Genomic DNA, 18,197 nt, shown 5'->3' on the forward strand with positions numbered 1-18,197 from the left:
GCCTATACCTCATATCAACCACTTAAGATTTAATTATCAGTTAGGCTTTAGTGGTTCTAAAATTAAACATTTAATATGAATGATCAGATTATACTTTAAAAATATTAATTTTACTTATAAATCATCTCCTTAGCTAAAGCTATTGTCTTATTGTATGATGGTTATAAATTAATACATAAAAAATACTATAAAAAAATTAATGGTCCCATTACATCCTCAGTAGTCTAGGCAGGAAAAGACACACACACAACACTCACACCTCTTTTTGCATTAAAAATAATAATAAAAAAGAACCAAAAGCCCTATTACATAGTTTCACACATAATTATTTTTAGTTGAGTGAACTATAGTGATAATGGACAGATTCTAATATCATCATCTCCCTGCTACTCACAGGGCTCTGTAAATAGCGGATGAATTTAGGAAGAAATCATTTTTTTTAATTCCTAAAATTCGCTTTAACTTGAGAGTTAAGGCCGATTAGTCTGAGCCTAGGACAGGATGCATATTATAATCTTGGCTCTGCTCTAGTTTTGTTGAGCTACTTTCATTTCTCTGCCTCAGGTCCCTCACCTTTGAGAAAGGGCTAGTTATACTGACCTATGTCACATAGCTGCTATGTAAAGCAACATTGATTAAAGTCAAGTGTACACCCAGCAGACTAATATTTTAGGAAAGAATTTAATGATACATATGAGATCATTTTTTAAAATATGAGGCCCTCCTCTGCCCTATTAAACACATCAATATGGTATCATGTGCTGTTAGCATGGCATATCATAAGAAGAGAATGCTTCTGTATTCAAGTTTGTCACTTACTGCATGTGGGACCTTGGGTAAGTCACTCTCCCAGGGCCTCCATTTTTTCATCTGTAAAATGAACTAGATAACCTCTCAGGTCCCTTCCAGCTCTAAAACCTATTATCCTTATAGTAGACTATTAATGGACCATATTCAATAATTTCACAACCATTTCCCCCTTCAACATCCTTGTTAATATCTTGGGGAGGAAATAACATGAAGATGGTGGGGGGGAATTTGGGTTAAAAAATACAGAACAATTTGTAATCGTGAAGTAGGCTAAGAAGTCTTTGGCAAATTTTAAGGCAAAGTTAAGAAGAATAACCCAATAGGAATGAAAGTCAGAGGACCTTAGATCTGCTACTGATTGACTAGAGGGTGCAAAATGGTGCATACTTACTAAATTTCAGAATAATAGAATTATGGAGACAGCCCTTGGAACTCAAAGGGAATTAGAATCAAAGGGAATTAGAATTAAAGGAAGACTACTTTACACAGTGGATAGCTAACTTTGTGATTCAGTACCCTAACAGGTTGTACAGTTAGAAGATGAAAATATATTCAAGTAATGCAATAGAATTCAAGAATCATGGATCCATAGTAGGCTATGGGAAAACTGTGATGTTTGGGAAGTCCCTAACCTTTTGGTATTAAGGAAAGTAGCTACCATGCTTACTTCTTAAATATCTCTTGGTGCCATGACAAGAAACAAAATTTTTACTTCTATTGGTCTGATGTCTAATACTTACGTTCTTATATTTTCTCATACGTTCTTATGCCTTTGTGTCCTTGAATAAGTTATTTAACATTTCTGTGCTTCAATTCCCCCAAATCAGGGATCACCTTGACTCTTTTATTTAAAAAAAAGATCCCTATTTAATATTACTGTTTTCATAAAAATAGTTGTTATTTAGCATCAGGGGTTTCCACTTCTGGGGAAAAAAGCTTTTATTTACTTAGTCAAATTTTGTAGGGTTTTGAGAAGTATGTGTGATCCTACAATTGCATAATGATTTTTGCCATTTTGAGGGATAGCAAGAGAAAAAGCACATCTATAGGAATATGTATCTGGGAGACATCTGTATATTCTCTCTTCTCTCTCCATTTTCGAACAGACGCCACCCCCGACTGGACATACATACACAATCTGTAATAAGGACTCACCACTACTAGAAGCATCATTCAGATTTAGCAGTCCTCCTCCTAACCCTCTGTAACTATGGTAACTGTAGGTCCCGTTTCCATTGATATACAACACCTCCTGTGTGCTAGAAACAGCTGATGTTGAATAAGTGACCTGGGCCGCCTCTTGTTTATACTGTTTGTCAGCTGAAGCAGACTCGTCCTGAAAAGACAATGTTTCATTATAGGGTGTCAAATCATTGTTATATTTTTCTTGGAACAGGACTTTTCTTATTGTTATCTACATTTCTGCAAGTGTTGCTATTGGGAAGGAAAAAAGGGTATATTCAACCTGAATTCTTGTTTTTGAATGGCCTCCTGCTAGAGAGCCAACAATGTGAAAGATCTATCTGAGAATGGTGACACAGCACTTTATTCCTTCCAGACAGACTTAAAATAACAATAAAAGGAAAAGACAAAAGAACAGTTCTTTCAAATCATCTCTTGAAGTCTTTTTAAAGTGTTGCATTACTACTTGGAGAATTGGCTACAAATCTTTTTGCCCCAGAGACCCTGTCAAGTCCTAGAGAAAACAAAATGACAAAATTGGCAATAAACTTGACATCATTTCTGATCGAGAAACTTAGACTGAGTGAATTTTCCGAATTGCCATGGAAATGCAAAAGGCCCTAATCTATAGGGCATATCTGACTTTATTTGACTCCTGTATGTGGTAGCTTTTTTGCTTCTAACTTGCTTTATGACTGCAGAGACAATATAAAACAAATCACTGGTGAATTCTGATGAGCTTTTTTAGTCATAATCTGAAGAATTTTGCAGCCCATTAACTTTATGGCAAATGTTTAACAGAACAAGCAACTTTAAAACTCATTTTTGTGCCCCCAAATGCTTAGAGAGTAAACATGAAATAATGCAGCTTTGTGAATGCAGAGATACTTGTCACATCAGGAATGACCCCCAATCTTTCACAGGACAAAAGTAGATCCATAGTACATAGTACTGTAGAATTCTGATTGTACTGTTCCTTGATTCTGACCTGTGAAAGAAAGATTATTTCCAGTCTGTCTCTATTACTCTCACCCTGAGATGTCTACCTGGGAACCCAGAGTTGTGGTTGAAGTGAGACACTTTTTAAGTGTACCAAAATGAGATTCTGAAATTAAAAAGGGAAATAGTTCAAAGGCAAATAAATTGCAAAAATGGTTAACTGATAGGATTCAGTCCTTGGCCTTTGAGTTCCATAAAACTGAATTCTCTTCTTAAGGGTTTTAACTTGGAGTCAAAAAGATGGCCAGCTATTAGATTTCAAGGAGTCTATGAATTTGGATTGGACAAAATTACATCCTTATTCTCACAAATTTCTAACTGAAATTTGGCATTTCCTTCAATTATGAATATAGGCGATAAATATTGTTTTGAAATGGGGTCCATAGGTTTCAGCAGACGGCCAACAAGGACCATGACAAAAAAATTAAGATTCCTTGGTTTTGGGGAAGAACGCTTTTAACTGGCAAGGGGAACAGCATGCTCTGAACAAGGAATCCGGGCATCACTGCCTAACAACTCTCAATATTATTATTAGAGGTAGCTGGTAGTACAGTGGATAGAGTGTTGTGCCTAGAATCAGGAAGACCCGAGTTCAAATCCAGCTTCAGATACTTCCTAGCTGTGTGACCCTGCGCAAATCACTTAACCCTTGTTTGTTCCAGTTTCCTCAATTAAAAAATGAGGATATAATAGCACCCAGGGTTGTTATGAGGATCAAATGAGATAATGTTTGTAAAAGTGTTTAGCACAGTGCTTGGCACAGCGTAGGTGCTATAAAAATGCTTATTCCTTTCCTCATCCAGTGTTGAGATTAGATCTTTAATGGAGAACTCAAGCTCTATTTTAGTTCCCAGTTCCAAGGTAGTTCCCAGTTACCATATCTCTGTTGAGGTAGCCTTGAGATTTTCATTGTCTAAAGAAAATGCAGAGTGGCACAGAGGATAGAGAGCCAGAGCTGGAAACAAGGGCTCTTTGTTCAAGTCTTAGCTCTGATACTTAATGGTTGTCTGTTCATGGTCAAATCACTCTATTTTACTAAGCCTTATTTTTCTTATCTTTCAAAACTGGTATCATCATAAACCTTACATCACAGAGTTGTTATGGGGAAAGTGTTTTATAAATGGAGAGAACATTAAACTTGGGAGTCAGTACATTAGTTCATGTCCTGATTCTTCCTATTTTGATGACCCTAAGTAAGTCAGCTGACCTCTATGTTCCTGTTTCTTTAAAATGAGAGGGTTAGGCTCCATGGCCTCTAATATCTCTTCCAAATCTATAATTCTCTGATTCATTGAATTTAATGGGGCAGATCAGAGGCTCTATTTGAAAAAAATATGTTTCTGTTAGAAATAAGGAGACACGTGATGCATACTCTACATTTCATTTCCTTGATGTGCTATGCTCTTATTGATGGTAGAGAGAGTGGTGCAATCTAAGGAGCTGCACAATTATGTTCCTGGGAGTGCTGAGTTCCTGGTTAGATTTCCTATGGTAAATAGACCTGAGTTGAGGATTCAGACTGAAAGCAGTTCAATTTTAAAACCAGTGAAAACTGCTACAGCTGGCATGAACGACACAGAAACGCAGCATCCGCTGGCAGCTATAATCAACTGGATTATAAATGATAGCTTTACCTGCCATGATGGCAATAAACCTGGCCAACCAGATGGGCTGCTACCCCATATGTCACCTGACACAATAGCTTAATGTCAATTTCTAGAATCAAATACTGGAAGAGAGTATGGGGAAGATGTTGACAGGCCTTCCTCACTTTATTCTGCTCCTCTGTGAAGCTGTTTTGGACTATTTTCACAATAAAAGAGATATCCACAGAGGACCAGCTCGGTCCATGCATATGATCTCCATTTCCTATGCCACTACAGCCAAGTAGCCAATGAGCCCTTGAAGAGAAATCTGAGTGGGACGCATTTCAAAGCAATTCTAAGGTCAAAAAGGACTGCTCATGAACAACATCTTCATCTTTGAGGGTAGGCCTACAGCTATAAGATCTTTTTAAACAATGACCATTTATGATAGGGAACTGTCTACTCTCTGGAAATACATCAGAACCATTTCTTTTGGTTGGGAAAAGAAAGCAAGTCATACTCATAAAATGTATTCACTGGAGGAATGTCTACCTAATGAGTTAAAATGTAGGCTGGATTTTCACCAGTAAACATTCTCTTGAATTCTTTGTATAGCAGAATTAATCTCTGATATTAAGTTTGTTATGATTTTTTTTTGAGATTTGCCTGTGGCCTTTTATTATTAAGTATTGCTCCAAACACAACAGTAACAACACTGAACAGTCAGATAATTAATATCATTAATAACCAAAACAGGCCTTGTAGGCATTCATTTGCATTCAAACACAGATTTGCATTATTGATGTTACTGGAAGCAGTTAAAGTCCACTATATGTTCCATTATACACCATATGAAAATTCTAACAAAGAAAGAAGCTGTCATGTCCCTTAGCCAGAGCTTTAATATAAATTTAATTTATTTTTATCTTAGAAGATCATTATTACCAGTTACAGAGGAGAATCACTTTTTTCTCCTTTAATGACAGAAAAAAAATTAATATCCCTTGGAGTAAAGTTTTAGCTTGGCCAGCAAGTTTCAACAATCATTAGTTTTCAATGTTCCCTGACCTGATATATTTGTTTCTTGAATTGGTGTGAAGATTATTTTCAAAAGAGGTTGACATTGTAACTTATGGATACAAACTTCAAGGCTCACCAGTGCAGTGACTTTTCATTTATCTGAACAGAACACACACACACACACACACACACACAACATGAACCCCTATCTCTTTCTGATTCAATTTTTGTACCATGAAAAATAAAGAGTAGTCATAAAAAAGACAAAAATATGAATGATGCTGGCCACCAAGACACAATCAACTGGAAAACACACTGAATGTTTCTGTTTAGAAGGATCATTGACTAAAAAAGACATGACAGACTAAATAAACTTAAGGTGACTTCTATAGTTATGTTTTAGATGAACTGCTCAATACCATTTTGGGATATGTCAAAGGAAAAAAAGTGTCTCCTATTAAAGCACGCGTGAAGAAGTATAATAGCATGGGTGATTCTTTATAGCAGGGGTCTGGCTGAGAATGGGTTGGGTTGGTCCAGGATACTCCGCTGCTCTCACTGTTCTCTACTCAGCTAAGAGGCAGTGCCCAGAGGGGGAGTAAATTGGCTTGGTAGTCCAGCTTTGGCTCCCAAGCCGCATATTGTCATTTTCTATATTATAATACATTCCTCAGAAATCTCCAAAGAAGCAGTGTTATACAGAAAAGAATCTCATTCACTCCATTCTGACCTTTCAAGAAATGTTTTTTCTTGTTTCTGTTTTTAAATCAAAGTATGACAAATATTCCACAAGTATTGCCTCTTGATAACGTTAGCTGCTTCATCACTCATTTATCTTCTATTTCATCTTTTACTATAGTGTTTAGCACATTGCACATAGTAAGGACTCAATAAATGCTCCCTCCCTCTCTTTCTCCCTCCCTCCTTCCTTCATTCCTTCCTCTCTTCCTCCCTCCCTCCTTCCTTTCTTCTTTCTGTCCTTCTTCTTATATGTTCTTCATCTCGTCATTAATTTCATTCTACCTACAAAGAACAATGAAAAACTGCAAGTTCTATATCAAAGCACAAACATATTTCATATCTTCACTGCACTGTCTTTATGAGTCTAAACTTGGGTAGGTTTGGAGTGGAGTCATTTACAATATAAACTTCCATATACCGTTATGGAGACATATGATTGCTATTTTAAAATCATAATTTGACCCAATCCCTGGAACCTAAGTAAGGAAACAAAGTACATTTATATTGTGATTTACTAGTATAAGGCATTTCACATATCTTATATTATTGATCTTGATAAGCATCTGGTGAGGTAAGTGGTATAAATATTACTATCTTCATTTTACAGATGAGGAAACTGAGGCTCCAAGAAATTGTGATTTGCCAAAAATTACACAGTTTGTACATGCAGAGTCAGGACTCAAATCTAGCTCCTCTGACTCCTCAGGGCTTTTTCTACATATTAGCACTGTTCCTATTGGATAGGTGTGGTGATTAACTGTGGAAGACAAGAAGACTACTGGGCAACCAAAACACTAAATGGATATCTTCTACCATCCCCCTCCCCCCACCCCCAAATACTGTTTTTGTTTAGTTTTCTCATGCAATTGGGAAATGAAACACAAGCTAAAATTAACTCTAGCCAATGCAAAGACAGAGAAAAATAGGCTTGTCTCCCCCCACAACCACTTTTATTTAATGTATAATATAGTATGCATATATATACAGCAATATTCATCTTGGGCTAATACTAGAAATTTTCCGAACTGTTTTAATTGAGGGGTGTTGGCAAATAAAACTTAGGAAGGTGTTAGGTTTTTTTGTTGACAGGCTACACTTCAAAAATGACATAATTAAGCAGAAGTCTCAGGATTTTTACATAAGCATATGTTGCAAACAATTTTTTCCTTGGCAAGAACTAGTGGGCTCTTGTAGTACCTACTATAATCCTTCTCTTAGTCAACTTTCCTTAACATTTACTTACATTTAGCATTATTTAGTATATTCTAATTTGAAAGCTGCTTCTATTTGATGGTTACCTAGCAGATTAGATACTTAGAGAGTAGACATCACAACACAGGAAGAACAGTCATAGAAATGTCTGGTACTTTTCAGAAGACAAAAAAAGAATCGGCAAAGGAGACAGGAATAAAAGTCTTGGCTTCAGGTATCTATTCACAAATGCACAAAATAACAGCAATTAAGGTGAACTACAGATCCTATTACAAGGAGATAAATGTCAAAGGACTTCATGCATCATTGAGATGGGTGGGGTGTGACCCATGATGGCAACACTGATCTGGTAGAGTATGTCAGATTCAAAAAGAACAGGAGAGAGGAAAAATAGATGGGGATAGAGTAGCATTGAGTATCAAAAACATAGTAACAGGAGGAAATCGAAGAGCCATAGTGGGGAAGCATGGTAGAAACTATTTAAATGAAGAAAATGGAAGTGAAGAAACAGAAGCGATATTGTCATGTGAGTATACTATAGACTACCTAGATAGAAAGAGATGAAATATTTGAGGAATCCAGGAAACATGCCTAGTATGGAGGCATGATGTAGTAGTACTTGGGGAAGCTAAATTATCCCAACATCTGCCAGAATCTTCTGTCTGCCCAAAGCACAACAGCTAATGAATTCTTGACTTGCTTTAATGAAAATTTTATCGGTCAACAGAGAGGGAGTGATGAAGGGAAGTGCTAGTCTACACTACAGTATACCTGAGAAGGAGAAACTGATTGTTAAAGTAGAAATGAGACTCTTAGAGGGAAATGAGCACTCCATCTTAGAATCAGTGACAGGAAATGTGAAGAAGGAAAGGCTTAATTTGACAGTCATCTTTGATTTTAGGAGATAAACATGAAAGTCTTTAGGGAAAGGGTAGGTCAGATTCTGTGAACTCAGAGGTCAGCCTAATGGGGATAGAAACCTACCAAGAAACAAATAATGAAAATGCAAAAAAGAAAAAAATACTACAAACCCAATTCTACTAAGGGGATAAAAAAGGGGAGTTGATTAAAAATATGGATATGGATACATAAGAAATTCATCGGCCAATTTAGGTTTTTAATTGCAAAATAAGATGACTATTAAAACATTGCAGAGCTCTATAAGAATAATTATAGCTCACATCTATCTAGTACTTTAAGGTTTGCAAAGAACTTTATTTATTTTATCTCATCTGGTTCTCACAACAATCCAGTGAGGTAGGTTTCGTTATTGTTCTTGCTTTACGAAGTGGAAAGTGAGACTCAGAAAGATTACTTGCCTGGGTTTCACACAGGACATAGGTAACTGAAGCAGGAATACAGGTCTCCTTGCCTCTAGCCTCAAAACCTTATTGTCTATGCTAGCTGAGGCTTGTGAGGAAAGTTAAGGTCAACAAAAATATTTTTTAAAAGTTAAAATAAATTTTTTTAACACTAGAACTGTGATCCCATTGCTATAAGGAACTCCTAGTGAGGAACTTTATCAACTTCTTTGCAACTTATATTCTTAGAATGGCAGGAAATTCTTAAAATTGGTTTACAAGGTTGTTGTGGAGATAAAATAACATGATATATGAAAAGCTCTTTGCAAACTTTAAAAATATATATAAATTATATATATACACATAAATATATATAAAAATTATATGTAAATATGTAATGTTATATATGTTAAATATATATTTAACACCTAAAATTAATCTAAATGTATAATACAATGTTAAATATGTAGTATTTAATGTTAATTAACTAAATATTAATTTATGTATAATAAAATATTAACTATATAATGTTATACATAAATCTATAATGTCAGTTATCCTTATTAGAGCTAAAGGTTCATATAGTGCAGGGGAAATAGGTCCAAATCAGGTCTAGCATGGCTGGGAGTCCTGCTCAGGGTGAGGACTAGAGAGAGGGGATTAATTAACTGTTGTTTTGCTTCTGTCTTCTCTGCCAAGGAAAATTATCATATTCCTGAAAATGAGAGACTATAAAAGGTTAACAGGGAGCTGAATCTCAAAAATAAGGACGTACAGAGTACATTGTCGATCACAAAAAACTCAAATCACTTGACCTGGGAGAGCTGTATTCCAGTACTCAGAAAGAACTGGCAGACGTGGTGGTAAAAACACTGTCAGTGATGTCTGAAAGATTACGGAAAATGGGAGAGGCACCTGTGGGTGGGGAGGGAATAAACATTTGTCTAGTACTAGGAGGCACTTAATGTTTATTGATTGACTATTATGTGCCAGGCACACTGCTGAGTATTTCACAAATATTATCTCATTTGATCCTCACAAAAACCCTGTGAAGTATGTATTATTATTATTGTCATTTTATAGTTGAGGAAACTGAGACAGACAGAGATTAAGTAACTTGCCTAGGGTAATGCAGCAGTGTCTAAGGCTGTATTTGAGCTCAGGTCTTCCTGACTCCAGGTCCAGTGTTCTAATCACTGCACCACTGAACTGACTTCTGCAAGACTGTAGCAGGGGGGAATATGAAATTTTCAAAAAAGGGAAGGGAATAGAACTTAAAAAGTATAGGCCAATGATACTGACTTCAATTGCTGGTGAACTTCTAGGACATTTTATTAGAGAGATAGTTTGTGAGTTATTTAGAAGGGGAAATGGTGATGATTAAAAATGAGCATGGTTAAAGTAGCACAGTTCAACTTAGACTAACTACATTTCTTTTTTTGACAGGGGCACTAGATCAGGATAAGACTATAGATACAATTTACATAGGCTTTCAGCTATTAAGTCAAATACAGTCAACACCAATGTAGCAAGAGGTCAGCCATCTAAAAGAAGAATAGTCAACCTAGGGAGGTACCAGATCTTTCTTCCATGGGAGTTTTTTGAGCAAAGATTTGATGGTCACTGATGGGAGATGTTGTAGAGGGATTCTTGGTCAGGCATGGATTAGACAATGTCCTTTCAAACTCTGAGATTCTGTTATTCTTTGATTCTCAATCTTTTCCCCCCTCTATCTCTGCTTAGAAAAATTCCATATTTAAGGTTGGCCATAGTACTTTCCTCATGTTATACTAATGGAGACTTTGAGGAGGAAGAGGGCATTAACTAGATAGTTTTCACATCAATTAATTTTTGGGGGTGGGGAGGGAGTGGGTTTTAGGAATATTGGCTAAATTTATCCATGAGCTGGACTGACAGGAGCAGCTATTCTATCTAATCTGTCTGTATATTTGTCTATCTGCTTAGCCATCATCTATCTACCCATTTACATGGAGTAGATTGAAATGCGCATGGAATGTTTGTTTATCTAGTTCTCTTTTAAAGGACAAGATGAGTAAGGGGAAAGAGTCTGGGTTTCAGAGTTAAAACACCTGGGCTCTCCTGCAAAGTCTTTGGCCAGTCATAATGTGATTATGTGAACTTAGGCAAGTCAGAATTTCTCTGTGTCTTTATTTCCTCATATGTCAAATGAAAACAATAAGTAGCATCTTACCAACCTCACTGGTTTGTTGTTTTAAGTAAGATTTTAAAAGATGGATGTGATTTGAAAAAGTTTTTTTTTAAAAGCACTACACAAATGAACTATATAATAATTATGGTTACTCTAAGATTTGTTTGGCTTTGCTGATAAAATACTGACAATACTACTTTGTAGTTCTCAAAACAAATTCTCTTCCTACTTTTAAAATTTTGTCTTCCGAGGTAGATAGGATAGATATTACTTTTCCCAATTCACAGATGGGTAAACTGAGTTTAGAGAGGTTGTAACTTGTTCAAGGTCACTAATATTCAGGACTTATTACTCCTGACTGGTTCTCTTTCCACTCACACATCCCACTCACCATACTGCCTTTCAGATTGCTAAATTATATTTTAATCCTCCTGTATATACATGGCTTAGTTATCCATTGACAAGTTCAAGCAACAACTACCATAACAAACCTAATAATTCAGAACAACAAAAAGCACTTTGCCTTATTTTTCTGCATAATCACAGGCATATCTTGTTTTATGGTGCTTCACTTTATCACATTTGGCAGACACAGCTTTTTTTTTTTTACACATTGAAGGTTTGTGTTGACTCTTCATTGAACAAGTCTATGGTGCCATTTTTTTCCAATGGTATGTGTTCATATCATGTCTCTGTGTCACATTTTTGTAATTTTAGCAATATTTCAAACTTTTTCATTATTATTATATTTTTTATGGTTATCTGTGATCAGTGTGAAGTTACTTTTGTAACTGTTTTGGGGTGCCATGAACCATTTGAGATAACGAACTTAATTGATAAATGATGTGTATTCTGACTGCTCTATTGACCAGCCATTACCAGTCTCTCTCTCTGTCCTCAGGCCTCCCTGTCCCTGAGACACAACAACATTGAAATTAGGCCAGTTAATAAGCCTACAATGCCTCTAAGTGTTCAAGAGAAAGGAAGAGTTAATTGATGGGACAGACTTGTCTTAAGAAATTGCTATAGCCGACCCAACAACCTTCAGCAACCACCACCCTGATCAGTCAGCAGCCATCAACACAAAGGCAAGACCCTCTACCAGCAAAAAGATTACAACATGCTGAAGGCTCAGATGCTGGTTAACATTTTTTAGCAATAAAGTATTTTTAATTAAAGTATGCACATTATTCTAGACACAATACTATTACACACTTAATGGACAGTATTGTATAAACATAACTTTTAAGTGCACTAGGAAAACCAAAAATTTGTGTGACTCGTCTTATTGTAGTGATCTGGAACTGAATCCACAATATCCTTGAGCTATGCTTGCATTTAGAATTTCTTAATCTGTTAACTATTGCTCTGTGTGTGTGTGTGTGAGTGTGTGAAGAGAGAGACAGAGACAGAGGGACAGAGACAGAGAAAGACAGAGAGAGATTCTGGCAAAGAGTAGCTTCTTTACTTGAACTACCTGGATTATTGCCTTAGTTATCTTTTGCTTTATTAGCACAGACTTGGTCAGAGACAGCACTTTATTTCACGTATAAACAATTGAAAAACATCAATATAACATAGTTAAATAGCTTCTCTCTCTCCATTTGATAACAAGTGCTTTGCTTCCATAAGGAATTTGAGAGAAGAAAAACTACCTTGCAATATCTCTTTGTGCCAGGGGAACAAAAATGACCTGCCTGCCTACACCCATTGTGAATGGAGGCAGTACCTGGAACACTCAGAGTCTTCAGTTCATTCCTCCCTTCTCCACAATTCATTTGCACAGTTTGAAGCACTTTGTATATTCCGTTCAATTGCTGGCTGTACAAGTGCTTAAGAAACCCACAAAGTACACTCTCTGTCCTTTTCCTAAAGATGCACACATATCCATTAAAATGGGTGTTAAAGTAAAGCCATATTGTAACTAACTTCAGGCAGCCTAGTGATGCGATTTAGATGAAAGTAGTATCATGCAAAAAGTACATACATATATATATGTATATTATATATATATAAAGTCAATCTTGCTTTTTGACACTAGTATAAATTTCTGTTCCTATGGTCCTACTCTTTAGAGACAGCAACTCTTTCGTTGTTTCTGTTGTTATTTTCTTTTCATCTACAATGCCAATCTCAGAGCTTGTTCATACCAGTTCTCTATCATGGATTCAAAAGAAAAAATAATCATATTGAAGTGCTTTAATAGTAATTAATTGATACTTACTGAGTAAAGCCTGTGTACTAGGCTGGTTTTAGAATAGGTAAAGTATTCTAGGCTGGTGTTAAGGAAGCACTGTGCTGGCATACAAAAAAATAGAACACATAGTTTCTGCCTTCAAATAGTCTATTGTCAATGAGATAAAGCATGTAACATGTCTGACAATACATGGAATCAAACATAACATATGTCATATGACTGTTCCTGAGGAATTCAACTTTTAAAGCTCTTTATAACATAGGTCCTTCCTACCTTTCCAAGCTTCTTACACTGACTCCTCTCTGTATACTCTGTGATCCAGTGACACTGACCTCCTTTTCCCTGCTCAAAACATTCCATCTCCTGACTCCAGGCACTTTTAATGGCTGTCCCCATGCCTGGAACCCTCTCCCTTCTTATCTCTACCTTCCTGCAGAGGCAATGAGACCAATCAGAAGGTCAGTGCAAGACTGAAGTAATACTTAATCAACTTCAATGCTGGCTGTGGCCTCTGGAATAAAATATAAACTCTTCTGTTTAACTTTTACAGCCCTATACAATCTGGCCCCAGTCTATCTTTCTAGTCTCACTTGGGAAGTGAATATCACTTCCCCTCCCACACTGTGCTATCCAGGCAAACTGGCCTTCTCTCTGTTCCTCACTTAGGGCTCTCTACCTCCTTTCCCCCATGCTTGGAATACCGTCTCTTCTTATTGCTTTCCTCACAGCTTTATCCCCTTCCTTTAAGATGCAGCTTAGGCAACGTCTTCTATTTGAATCCTTTCCTGACCTCCCCCAACTGCTAGCATCCTCCTTCCCAAAATATCTTACATTGAACTATCTTGTATACATTGGTTTCTATTCAATATAATGTACATTATATTGTACATTAATGTACATTAACGCTTCATGTGTTTTTATATGTACTTGTGTCCCCCCAATAAAATGTCAGCTGTTTGGGAGTAGATATTATTTCATTCCCTGTACTTGTGATTCTAGCACTTAACATAGTGCCTGGCACATAGTGAGCACTTAAAAATTACTTGTTGAAGATTGACCGATTGATGTTCTATGCAAAAATCTGTAAAAGGAGAAACAAGACCTGTTGACCAATTTGTCTATGGCAATATGAAAGGAAATGGTGATGAAGTTTTAAGTGATGTTGATTAGGAGAACTGTAGCAAAATTTATAAAAATTGGGAACTCAAGAGAAAGAGGCAATTTTGGGAGAAATATGGTGAGTTTAGTTTTATTCATGCTAAGTTTGAGGTGGTATCAGAACTGTTGTTGTTCAGTCATTTTTCAGTTGTGTCCAATTCTTTGTGACCCTATTTGGAGTTTTCTTGGCAAAAATACTGGAGTGGTTTACCATTTCCTTCATTTTACAGATAAGGATAAGAGGCAAATAGGGTTAAGAGACTTACCCAAGGTCACATAGCTAGTAAGCCTCTGAAGCCAGATTTGAATTCAGGAAGATAAATGCTCCTGACTCCAGGCCTGGGGCTCTATGCACTGTGCCATCTAGCTGTACCTAGATGATGCCTTTAGAAGATGAGAGACTAAAGTTCAGGAGATGACTCGGAGCTAGAGATTTGGATTTGCAGTTATCTATACAGAAATGACACTTGAAATCACAAGTGTGGATATGGTTTCTGAGGAAGAGAATATAGAGAGAGAAAAGTGGAGGGATAAGAACTGAATTATGGAAAATATCCATGATCAGGGGTCACAAAAAGAAAAAGAAATGATCAGGAGAGAGAGAGACAGAGAGAGAGAGAGAGAGAGAGAGAGAGAGAGAGAACCAGAATCGTGAAATATACCAAAAAAAGTAAATGGGGAGAATTTCACATAGAAAGATTTGATCCGTGTTGTCAGAGGCGACAAATGGGTCAAGGAGAAACAGAACCAAGAAAAGGCAATTATTCTGTCATTTTTTATATGGCAATATAAATGTAAAATTTGACTGGGCTTAAAACAAAACAAAATCTATCCAAAGCAATGAGATGAGTAGAATTTCATCCTCATAAGGCACAGACAAGTTTCATCTGAAAAGTTACCAGGTATAATTTAAAGGCAAATCTAAATTTCATATTGTGCTTGATATCTCTTCAGATCGATTTATTATTAACACAGTTTATTAGTGTTTCATCATAGGATTTCTAAGTAAATCTTTTCCATTCAATTTATTAAAGACAAAAATGTCAAATAAGAAAATGAAGCAGTCTGTTTGCATATGCTAAAACAACTTTGGAGGATGACTTGCTCATCTAATTAAAAGAGTTGTTTCAAAATGCTCACTGAAGTTCAAAAATTTGATTCAGAAAGTTGGAGTATTAAATTCACATTGGAACATATTATCATCAATCTAGGAAATAAGTCTTCCAAGTTTAACAAATACTATCCAGTTTTTATTTTATTTTTTTTTACCACGTGTTTTTTATATATTTCGAAAGTATGAATATATTCTTCTCTGCTACAGATGACTTTCCTTTCCTCTTGAATTGCTTATGATTAGCCAATTCATATAGCCAATGTTCATCATAATAACATAGAACCTATTCTGTTATTTACAAATGACCAGTTCTTGACAAGGCAATTTTCATATCCTATTGCTGTTGAGTCTCGGTCACTTCCAACAACAAATAATTTATTATCTCTGACCAATTCCCCCATTATGAGCCTGGCCTTAGTTTTCAAGCCACGTATGGAAGTGCTTTGATGCTGTCTCTTTTGGAATTGAATGGATTTCTTCTCATGCACTTTGGTAGTGGACCTACCTTAAATTCTGAGTCCCTAGCTACTGTTTTCATCTTAACGCGTAGTGCTGAAAACAGAATTGACATTCAATAGGTACCTATGAATACTTATTGATTTAATATAATTTTAAGTTACATGATACTTCAGTATCTAGAATTTCTTCATCATGGCTATTCCTTCCACTAATAGAGATTGTACTCCTCCATAAATTGAAACATAGTCTTCAAGATTTTTTGGACCCTCTCCCTTTTTCCCTCCCCTTTCTGTCTGCCAAAATAATCATAGAGCACAAATCTGACCAGGCTACTCTACTGTTTAAGAAGCTTTAGTGGCTTGTTATTGCCTCAAGCATAGAATACAAATTCATCAGTTTGACATTTAAAGCCCTACATTATCATATTTCCATCTAATTTTCTAGGCTGATTACATCCCTTATGCACTCTAAGACCCAGTAGCCATTTTTCTTTTTTTTACCATGACTAAGTAAGCAGGCATCACGTTCTAGACTTTCACTAAGGAAGTTGTATTATATGACTATGAGTCCCAGCTCCATGCTGATGACTCCAATGCAGATGACTCCAATGCTACCTCTCTCTTTTGTGAGCTTCAGACCTTTAATTTCAGCTTCCTGCTGGACACTTCCATTTGGATGCCAGGGTATGAAGCACATTCTAAACCTATAAAATTTTTGACTTTAGATAACAACCCAAAAGGATAAAGCCATTAAAGTACAGCATAAGTAGGAATGCATTTAACTCCCAAAGGGGTAGCAGTAAAGCATTTTGATCAGCAGGATAGAAGTTATAAAAATAAAAAAAGGAATATAATAATTATGACCACACTGAGTGCAGTTTTCCACAGTGAGTTCAAATGCATTTTATTCCTCAGTAGTAGGCTGCAGAAAATATTTATATATATTGGCTATCCATGGCTCTGTCACTTACCCTGAGACAAAACTGAACATTTAAAAAAATATGAATAGAAAAAAAGCACTGAATAGGTGAAAATGTTTTATTTTTTAAAATCATGTAAATAAGTTGTTTTTAGGCCCTCTTTAATCTAACGCAACCCTACCCTTTCTAGCCTTATGTCAGTCAGCTTCCCTGCATACTTTCTACTTTCCTGACTTCATACCTTTATTTAACACTATTTCCTAGATCTGTCATGCCCATCTTCCACACCTCTCTCCCTCTATTTCCATCTCAAAAATTCCAACTTATACTTTGAGACTTTGCTCAGTAGTTATTCCTCTTCCCTAATCCTCCTGGCTGAGTGATTTCTTTCTGTAAATCTTGCATATTCATCATTATATGATATTTTGTGTTATAAGTATTTGTATATATGTCAAATTCTCTCAATAATAACAATTTTAGAATTTACAAACTGCCTTCTTCACAATAACCCCATGAGACTGGTAATTCAAGTTTTATCTCCATTTTACAGTTGAAGGAACTGAGGACAAGAGAAGTTAAGTTGGACCCAACTTAGAGTAGAGTCAAGATTTCAACGTGGGTTTTTTGAACCTACTCTGCCATGACATTGTCCCCTATTAGGTTGTAGATTCCATAATGGCAGGGACCATTTTTTAAAAACTCATTCCACTTTTGTCATTAGGACAGTGTTCTGCACAGAGTAGGTAATTAATGAATGTTTATTGAAAAGGCATTGTGTCATATGTTATCGAATTCAAAGAAAATTCAGATGTCATATGGAAAGTGTCATTTTATGGACGAGGAAATTGAGGCATAGAGAGGTAAAATAACTTACCTAAGGTTACACTGCTAGTTAATGGTAGAACCCAGTCTAGAGCCTGGATGTACCAATTCCCAATTTCAACTTTCATTCTCACCCTGAGTTCTCAGAATTCAGATTACTTCTTTTATTAGAGTGGAAGAAATGTTATAATAATTTCTTAGTCCAGCTGGACAGATCAAAAATTGCTTTTCAGACAATAATTTTAAAGGAAATGTCTCCCTTTCATCCTTATTCTATTTAGCTCATATTCTCTAATGGTATCTACCATTTTGTTTGGGCACTGTTTCTTATATCTTCACCAATTGCAGTGCAGTCATAGTTGTGCTAAACTCAGAAGCCAAAAGACTGGTAATCTAAATGAAACAGATTTAGAATGATATAAACGTGGGAGACAAAGAAGTCTTGAATGTTTAGCACTTAAAGTTTTAAAATTTACCAGAAATACACTTTACATAATAAAGGTCATC

The 18,197-nt window shown here is 36.0% G+C and overlaps 1 protein-coding gene across 4 annotated transcripts in view; it reads right to left on the reverse strand.

The window, feature by feature from the left end:
• The window catches only part of LOC114054148 (nucleolar protein 4), a 427,691-nt gene that overhangs the window by 21,450 nt on the left and 388,044 nt on the right, over positions 1 to 18,197 (reverse strand). For all 4 annotated transcript variants that reach the window (XM_027877295.1, XM_027877294.1, XM_027877291.1 and 1 more), the window contains one exon: positions 1,966 to 2,146. In XM_027877295.1, the coding sequence (XP_027733096.1) occupies positions 1,966 to 2,146 (181 nt within the window). The remainder of the gene's footprint in view (positions 1 to 1,965; positions 2,147 to 18,197) is intronic.

Source organism: Vombatus ursinus, unplaced genomic scaffold (genome assembly GCF_900497805.2).
Source record: "Vombatus ursinus unplaced genomic scaffold, bare-nosed wombat genome assembly UNPS02014812.1, whole genome shotgun sequence".
In the NCBI taxonomy this organism is placed as follows: Eukaryota; Metazoa; Chordata; class Mammalia; order Diprotodontia; family Vombatidae; genus Vombatus; species Vombatus ursinus.